General features: G+C 24.0%; 7 protein-coding genes across 7 annotated transcripts, besides 12 other annotated features; 6 read left to right on the plus strand and 1 right to left on the minus strand.

Annotated features, from left to right (window-relative positions):
* Window positions 1-3: 3 nt before the first annotated feature.
* On the minus strand, window positions 4-381 carry EDI_092150 (uncharacterized protein; the record flags this gene model as incomplete). The annotated part of the gene is made up of 1 exon (XM_001736128.1): window positions 4-381. The coding sequence occupies one exon, from the start codon at window positions 379-381 to the stop codon at window positions 4-6; it is 378 nt and encodes a 125-aa protein (XP_001736180.1).
* Window positions 381-438: a microsatellite.
* Window positions 439-811: 373 nt separating this feature from the next.
* On the plus strand, window positions 812-1,243 carry EDI_092160 (uncharacterized protein; the record flags this gene model as incomplete). Its single annotated transcript, XM_001736129.1, has 1 exon — window positions 812-1,243. The coding sequence occupies one exon, from the start codon at window positions 812-814 to the stop codon at window positions 1,241-1,243; it is 432 nt and encodes a 143-aa protein (XP_001736181.1).
* A 65-nt stretch (window positions 1,244-1,308) lies between these two features.
* Window positions 1,309-1,353: a sequence feature (AT_rich).
* An 8-nt stretch (window positions 1,354-1,361) lies between these two features.
* Window positions 1,362-3,127, plus strand: EDI_092170 (serine-threonine protein kinase, putative; the record flags this gene model as incomplete). Its single annotated transcript, XM_001736130.1, has 2 exons — window positions 1,362-1,518; window positions 1,575-3,127. 2 exons carry the CDS (start codon window positions 1,362-1,364, stop codon window positions 3,125-3,127), a joined length of 1,710 nt encoding a protein of 569 aa, XP_001736182.1.
* Window positions 1,611-1,654: a sequence feature (AT_rich).
* Window positions 3,104-3,146: a sequence feature (AT_rich).
* Window positions 3,147-3,302: 156 nt separating this feature from the next.
* Window positions 3,303-3,323: a sequence feature (AT_rich).
* Window positions 3,324-4,628: 1,305 nt separating this feature from the next.
* Window positions 4,629-4,649: a sequence feature (AT_rich).
* Window positions 4,650-4,712: 63 nt separating this feature from the next.
* EDI_092180 (uncharacterized protein) lies at window positions 4,713-5,409 on the plus strand (the record flags this gene model as incomplete). The annotated part of the gene is made up of 2 exons (XM_001736131.1): window positions 4,713-4,941; window positions 5,027-5,409. The coding sequence occupies 2 exons, from the start codon at window positions 4,713-4,715 to the stop codon at window positions 5,407-5,409; spliced, it is 612 nt and encodes a 203-aa protein (XP_001736183.1).
* Window positions 5,410-5,574: 165 nt separating this feature from the next.
* On the plus strand, window positions 5,575-7,224 carry EDI_092190 (uncharacterized protein; the record flags this gene model as incomplete). The annotated part of the gene is made up of 1 exon (XM_001736132.1): window positions 5,575-7,224. The coding sequence occupies one exon, from the start codon at window positions 5,575-5,577 to the stop codon at window positions 7,222-7,224; it is 1,650 nt and encodes a 549-aa protein (XP_001736184.1).
* Window positions 6,257-6,285: a sequence feature (AT_rich).
* Window positions 6,312-6,468: a microsatellite.
* Window positions 6,368-6,467: a microsatellite.
* Window positions 7,220-7,246: a sequence feature (AT_rich).
* A 45-nt stretch (window positions 7,247-7,291) lies between these two features.
* On the plus strand, window positions 7,292-7,636 carry EDI_092200 (thioredoxin-3, mitochondrial precursor, putative; the record flags this gene model as incomplete). The annotated part of the gene is made up of 1 exon (XM_001736133.1): window positions 7,292-7,636. One exon carries the CDS (start codon window positions 7,292-7,294, stop codon window positions 7,634-7,636), a length of 345 nt encoding a protein of 114 aa, XP_001736185.1.
* Window positions 7,637-7,684: 48 nt separating this feature from the next.
* Window positions 7,685-7,743: a microsatellite.
* A 105-nt stretch (window positions 7,744-7,848) lies between these two features.
* Window positions 7,849-7,897: a sequence feature (AT_rich).
* Window positions 7,898-7,989: 92 nt separating this feature from the next.
* Window positions 7,990-8,409, plus strand: EDI_092210 (transmembrane emp24 domain-containing protein 1 precursor, putative; the record flags this gene model as incomplete). Its single annotated transcript, XM_001736134.1, has 1 exon — window positions 7,990-8,409. One exon carries the CDS (start codon window positions 7,990-7,992, stop codon window positions 8,407-8,409), a length of 420 nt encoding a protein of 139 aa, XP_001736186.1.
* Between the last annotated feature and the right edge of the window lie 22 nt (window positions 8,410-8,431).

The raw sequence follows: 8,431 nt of genomic DNA on the forward strand, positions 1-8,431 counted from the left end.
CATTTAAAAGCCGAATTTTGTTTTTGCAAAGAAATAAATCATTAACAATCCAAAGCATGTGGCAATTACACCACTAACAGCAAATAAAGGTTTTCTCCTGTCATTCTCTGTCATTGATATTGACTTATCAACTATAATCATTCCACCAGCAATCATAACAAAAAATATAGATGCACAGATTCCTTCAACGATATACTGTCCATTGTGTCTTCCTTTCATGATGGTTTCAGGTCGAATATTTCCATGTTTATCTATAACACTTCCTGTTCCAGGAGGTTCAATAATAATATCATAGAATATTCCTGCCATAATAATAGTATAAGAAACTAGTATGAATGAAAAAATATTCTTTTGAAAGAATCTTGTTATTGTTGAAGCCATTCTTTTTTTATTTTTTCAATTTTTTTTAGATTTCTTTTAATTTTTCTTTTCTTTTTTAATAATTATAAGTTTTTCTATGAGTAAGTTTCTAAAACATCAAACTTTTCTTAAACGAAACTCAAAATAAGAAGTTTTAAAGTTACTTTAAGAATAAAAAATAACAAGAAAAGATGATGCAATACTCATAAATCTATTAATAACAATTAATAATCACAAAAAACCGAAATAAAAAGAAGAAAGCTATTAATTCCAAGAATGAGTTTCAAATAAAATATATAACAATCATAGAAAACAAGGTATCCAAGCTAAGAGAAAAGGGTTATACCAATTTTAGTCCAAGTTAGTCAAAAGTTAAAGAGATTAATAATGTTTACGTGGTATACTTAATTGAACTTCTATTTCCTTTATCAAATTAATAATCATAAATCATATGTCTAGACTATGTAAAAATTCATTAGTTAATTTCTTAGCTAAAATCATTAAACTACCAATTACTAATTATGAGAGTACTACTGCTCCATCATCTCTGATGAGAAAAAAAATAAAGGAGCTGTTAAAAGAGTCGTTTAGTGCTGATGAAATTAATGAGTTTATGGAAATTGTTAAATCATCTCATCAACCAAAACGTTTATTAGATGAAATGGAAATAGAAAAAATAAAAGAAGCTAGAAAAGTTTCAAAAGAAGATAAGTTAGGGTGTAGAGTTCAGTCTTCTCGTTGTAATTCATTTAATGAAGATATCTCAAAGTATGAAAAACAAAGTGTTAGAAGTTCTTTAAAACACAAACAAAAAGATTTTCATAAAAATTCAATAACAGAAATAAAGAAAATAAAAGAAAGTGCTCCTCATATTCACTACTAATAGACATTAAGAGGCAATGTCTTAACTTGTTTGTAAGTTAGTTTTAGATGAAATTCTATCATTTCTTTTTTATTAAAAATATAAATTTTTAAACTTAAAATAATTTTTTTGTATTTACATGAATCAAAATTCTTCACTTAGTGATAGATTAATTATCATTCATAATAAAACAACAAAAATACAAAAGGTTGTGTCTCAATCAAAAAAAATACAATTCTCTTCATTTTCTATAACTAAAAGTGAAATAAAAGATTGTGTAACTTCTTTTTTGTATGGTTTGTTATTGGATAGGGCAATTACTTAAAAAAGAGAATAAAAAACTTACATACAGAAATTCCATTAGATGGTTTTGATAAACCACGAAGGGTTATTAAAATATTTAAAGAGTTAATAAAATTAAAAGAATTTTATCAAATATCATTTTCTAAATTCCCATTATTATCAAAAACTTTACAAATGTTTCAAGAAATGTTTTTATGTATTCAAAACAATAATACATATATAATAACTGATTCTTTTGCAACAAAGAATTTAGTACTATTACTTATATGTAATGGTTATGATTGTGAAGAATTTTTTACATTATTTGATAAACCAATTAATTATGATTTAACTAAATATTTTGGATCTGATTTAGCTCATTTAACTCAAGAATATTTTAGCTTGCAACTAGAACCTCATTTACCATTTTTCTTCAAATATCCAATTCTTTTTGAACCTCATTCATTTGTATTAGAAAAAGATCTATCTTCTCCTATCAAACAAGTCCTTTTTTCTCCTCTTTCATTTGTTCTACCTTTATTAAAGGACTCTTCTGTTTTTAGACAATACATTCCTTCTAATTTACCGTATAATTATTCAAAATTAACAGAAAGTGTTATTGGATACTCATTCGGTGAACTTCTTATAAAGTTAAAATCAAATCATCCAAGAAGAACAAATCAAACACTTAATATTTTAATTGACAAATTGGCTCAACAACTTAAAAACATTAAAAAACCTATTGTTTGTTATTTAAATAATAAATTCTTTGTTGAATGTTATAATTATAAAGACGTTGTTCCAGTTGATCTTTCAAAACTTGGGATATATCCTGAAATGGAAGTAAAAGGTAATGGTGCAGTAGGAATTGTACATCGTTCTAAATGTGGTAAATATGCATTAAAAATGTGTAACCCACAAAAGCTTGCATCAACACTGAGGGAGGTTAGAGTATTAAGAATGTTAGATCATCTAAATGTACTTAAGTTTATAGCATATTCACCAAATATTATAGTTACTGAATGGTGTTATTATGGTACATTGGATAATTTTATTAAACAAAAAAATTTTAGTCATTATCTTTTGCCATTGCCATATTTTTTTCATTTTGTTTCTCAATTTAATAATGGAATGAATTATTTATTGAAAGATGTACAATTAGTTCATAGAGACATTAAATATCAAAACATCCTTATTACTGTTGATCCAAATTCAAGTGGTCCAGAGCCAATAAACCTCTTACTCAAAATTGCTGATTTTAATACCTCACGAGAAATTAGTGATATAATGAAAACTAAATGGGGAACAGAAAGTATGATGGCTCCAGAAATTAAAAATGGATCTTTTTACACCTCCAAAGCAGAAATGGTTCTTATTGGGTTATTTCTTCATTTTCTTTTATCTGGTGTCTCTCATCCTAAACCAAAATTGAAAATAGGTTCTGAAACTATTTATGATGTTTCATTTTGTGAAGTAACACGTAGAATTAATCCATATTTATATGACTCTATGTATGAACTTATTTCTATGATGGTTATTAATAAATTAGATAAGAGAATTGATTGGGAAGAGTATTTACTTAGATATTCTATGATTTACAATAATTTTACAAAAAAAAAATAAAAAGTAATAACTAAATAAACAATCCTTTGTTTGTATTCTTAAGTTGCATTAAAGAAGAGTTATTATTCTTGAATTAAATTAATGACTTTTTATTTTAACTGTTTTCAATCTTTTTTTTTCTTCTATGAAAAATAAAAAACAATCAATATCTACATTTGTTTATTTGAATATACACTTAATAATAAATTTATTATAACTATGATAATGATAATGAACCGTTTTTTAATTTATCAATAACTAAGAATAGCAAATAAAAACAACACGAGAAAGAAATAAATGATTTAATATTGATATTACTTAATTAAGTAGATTGCTATTATTAACTAAGGAGAACCAAAATAAAAGGAAAAGAAATGACACTTAATTTTAAAGTTTTGAATTTAAATTAAGAAATGTAATTTTTGTTCTGAAAATGAGAAATAACAAGACTAGCATAGTTATTTGTTTAGTTATGAGTTATAAAAACTCTTATAAAACTTGTTCTCGTATCATTTCACAACCAACGATGACACTATATTTTTATCTTTATTTAATAACTATAAAAACAAGAACCAATAAAAAAAACCAACTGTAACAAATCTAAACTCCCATTAAAAGGGTGGTTATTTAAATGTCTTATTAATTACTGAGTAAAATATAATTCGAATTAAATATCATATACTTGAGAAGAAGAATAATTCTCTTATAATTAAAAGAGTAAAGGAATGAGTGACTTATATTAAGTTGAAAAAAAAAAATAGAGTTTGTGATACTATTAACTGAATCAACTAATTGCTTAAATAAACAAATTGAATTAATTCAAGTTTATAATAATCGAAGGTATAATGTATAGAAAAAAAAAAGAAATATACAGAAATTATTATTAGATTTCTTTGGATTGGTAAGTATTAAGTTAAATGAAATAATTATATTGAGAATATTCTTATTAATTATTTGTCAAATTATTCCAGCAAGGTTTTTTCTATTTTTGAAACAAGACTATTTATAATAACATTTGTAATTATTGTATTTATGAAAATAACGTCAAGATATTTTTGTTATAGAAATTTTATCTAAGAGTAAAAACTACCTTATTATTAAATCTATAACTCTTTAATTTAATATCATTGTATGTCTGTAATTTCATTCATTCCATAGAATGTTAAAGTGGTACGACTATCACTAATTACAAAAAATAAAACAAAATAATTATGTTTTAGAATAAAAGATAAGATAGAATATAATGGCAATTTAGAAAAAGATTCTTGAAGACTCTCTTGTCGTAAAATCTTAGTTTTATAACTATTTTAAACATACTAATATATTTTGAGACAAAGGAAAAAAAACTATTTTTAATCAAGAACTTCAAAAAAATGAATAGGAAAACTTATTTGGATGAATGAAAATACAGAATTGGCTTCCATAACAAATTAAATTTAAAAAGAACATGTAATAAAAATAGATTTCTCAGCAAGGGCAACTTAAAATAAAGTATCCAGAACTAAGAAAAGAAAGAATCAAGAATAATTTAAATATTATAAAAGTTTTAGAAAATGACTTAAAACAAAAAAAAAGAAAAGATTGAAAAAAGAACGAACAACTGGAAATGAATAACTACCCCATGGACAGTGAGTTTGATGATTATGATGAATCATTAGTAGAGGTTAAAATAATCTTTATCGGAATTGATAAAAATCCTTCACAAAAATTAGTTGATTTATATGTTCAATCAATTGTGACTGCTCCTACTACGTCAGCAGCTGATGGTGATGATATTAAACCTTGTATTACTGATGTTAAAGGAGTTCAAACCAAATTAACACTTACATGTTCTGGTTTGTATATTTTTTTTTTTGGCTTTTAAATGTAAAATGGTTTAATTTACATATTTATCGAATGTTTGTAATAACAAACTGATAGATGGAAAAGACAAATATCGTTCATTAACAACAACATATTTCAAAAACGCAAGTAAAGTCTTTTTAACATATAGTTTAACAAATGGTGATTCTGTTAGGACATTACAAAGTTGGTTAAAAGAAATTCAACGATATTGTGATCCTGATGTAGATGTAGGAGTTTTAGGATTTGGTATTCAAAGTGAAGAGAATAAAGAAATTTTCAATTCAGGTAAATCTTTTGCAGATGAAAATCGACTTGATCATTATTTGGTTAATTTAAATGATAAAGATAATGCAATTCAATTTTTAAAAACGATGATAGAAAAACATGTACCAATAGAACAAAAAATTGAACAAACACCATTTCCAGAAAAAAAGTCTGGATGTTGTGTTATATTATGACTGTAATGATTTTAATGTAATGGATGTTTATGAATATTTCGGTTATTATATTTCTTTTTTGTTTTCTTTATTTTCTTTTCGTGTTATTATCAAAAAAAATCTTTTTTTTTTTTGAGAAAGAACTTGAAATCATTAAAAAATCTTTTCATTTTTTGTATTAGTATAATGAGTGAAACAGAACTAAATCAACAAAATATTCATGACGTTCAACAATTATGCCAACAACTGCTCGTTCAGTTAAATGACTCTGATAATGAGAAAATAAAAATTAAAACAGAAATGCAATCTGCATTAGACGAATTAAATGAAGAAAATGAACAACTAAGAACACAACTATTGATTCTCAATGAAAAAAAATTTGGGTTAGAAAATTCACTTCATGTAAATGAATCCGAAAAAATAGAAATTCAAAAACAATTTGAAAAAGAAGTTAAAGTACTTAATGAAAAAGTAAAAAAAATTAAAGAGAAAAAGAAAGATATTCAGAAAACTGTAAGTGATTTACAAAATGAAATCAATTTTAATAAAATTCAAAATACTTCTTTAAATGAAACATTAAAAAGTCAAAAAAGTAAAAACGTTAAATTTGAACAACAAATTACATATATAAAGAATAGTTTTAAGTATTTAAATGAAATTATAAATGGTAAAGAGTTAATTGAAAATAACCAAAATGATTTTCAATTAGTAAATGATAATGAATTAAAAATATTAATATTACAAACTTTTCATATGGTTCAAAAACAAATTGATGAATTAAAAATATCAAATTCTAAAGTTATTCTATTTCAACAAGAAAATAAACAACTAAAGAATTTATTAGAACAAAAAAATACTAAACTTGAAGAATTAAAAAAAAATAAAATAAAATTTATTGAAGAAAACAATGATTTAAAAGTAGAAAATAAAGAATTAAATAGTCTTGTTAAAGAACAAATAAAACAAATGAAGGAACAACAAAATCAAATTGAAAACCTTAAAAAGGAAAACATATTTATAAAACATGAAAATGAAATTAAAGAAGAAAAAGAACAAATAAATAAATATAATGAAATAAATCTTAACATTAATTTAACAAGAGTTGAAAAGAAATTTAATTGTAAAGTTGGTTATTTAAATGGTGGTATTATTTTTGATAATTACCATATCTTTAAATTTAAATCAATTCATGAAGATGAACATATTTGTATTATCAATGAAGGATTTCCTGTTAAAATTCATTTATGTGAAACTAAAGAACAAATCATTATTCCTTTTGAAGATAATGACAAACGATTAAAGTTAAAAGGAGGTAATGAAGTTATTATTGGATTTAATGATGAAATTATAAATATTGGTAAAGAATGTAGTTTAACTTTTATAGATCATTCTCCATTTTGTAGAATTCATACATTTGATGGAATTATTGATTCAAATAATATCGTTTTTCAACAAGATTGTTTTGTTACAGTTTTTGATAAAAAGAAATCTGTTGAACCATTAATTATTGGAAATAATGTTATTCAACCAGGAAAAGATTTACTTGAAATTGTTACTATTAACTCTATTTCTAAACCATTAATTGTATTAACTGTAGAGTCAATAGAAAATCCAACAAATTCTATGGAAGCTTATTCAATGCAAACTGTTTTTAAACCAAAAATAAAAGAAGGAGAATATTTCTATATTGACTCAACACTAACATATACTTCAGAAGGTATTCCTTATATGTTTCCAATTCCTTATAAAGATGAACCTTCATATTTAATATATTTTATGAGACCAGGATATTCAAGTGATTATATAACAATACAAGTAATTGAACAAATTGATTAAATTTTAATTTATATTATTTTTTCTTTTGGATCTAATTATCTTTTTAGTTCATTTGATTCTTCTTTTTATGTCAAACTCAGTTCATTACTTTTTAAAGATAAAACCTTACACTGAAATATCTTCTTTATCAGAATTTAATACAGTCATTAAAACAAATTCTCGTGTCGTTGTTGACTTCTATGCATCATGGTGTGGTCCTTGTAAAATGATTAGTCCAGTCTTTATTGAACTAGCACAAGACTATCCCCTTATTAAATGTATTAAAGTAAATGTAGATACTTCACCTGAAATAGCAAGAGAGTGTGGTATCCGGTCAATGCCAACTTTCAGATTTTATAGACAAGGAGGACTAGTAAAAGAATTTACTGGAGCCAACCCATCTCATTTAAAATATGAATTTTCCCATCTCTAATAATAACATTTTTTTATAATCTTTTGTTATTGGAATTATTTTTTTTTCTAAAAATAAACTTTAAATTGAAAATAAATAATCAAAATTGAAGAATAAAGAAAAAATAATCTAGTTCTTGCATCTTTAAAAATTAAAATCAATCAAATCTTCTGTCCTTCTTTTCAAAAAAGGTTTTGGTTCTTTAATGTTTGCACAACTAATAGACTAAAAACATTAATAATTAATCAAAATAATTGAAGTTAATAACATTTTTATTAATTACCATAAAAGAAATTTGTTATGGTATAAAAAGAAAAAATAAAAAGGATGTAAAAATAGTTCTGAGAACTAAAAAAGTAAAAACAAAATAGGTAATGAGTATCATTAGTCTTATATTATTAGGTACATTAACCAGTGCTTTTACTACTGAAATTGCTGGAGGAAAAATGGAATGTTTCATGGAGAAAATAGAAAAAGGAACACATATTGCAATTTATTATCAAGTTATTGAAGGAGGAAATAATGACATTAGTTTTGTTATGTACAACCCAAATGGACAAATATTTGTTGAAGAAAAAAGACAATCAAGTGGAATGGTAGATAAAGAGGCATTGTATTCTGGTGAACATAAAATCTGTTTAGATAATAGTTATGCATCATTTAGTACAACTAAAACGGTTGCGTTATTTATGGACTTTTCTTCACAAGACACTATTGCAAATCAAGAACAAGCTGATAAAGTTGAGAATTTAGCAAATGAATTAAATCACCTTCTTACACATGCTAGAAATTGAAGTTGTATGTTTACATTAAAAT

Source organism: Entamoeba dispar, genomic scaffold (genome assembly GCF_000209125.1).
Source record: "Entamoeba dispar SAW760 scf_1105229459701 genomic scaffold, whole genome shotgun sequence".
Classification (NCBI taxonomy): Eukaryota; Evosea; order Mastigamoebida; family Endamoebidae; genus Entamoeba; species Entamoeba dispar.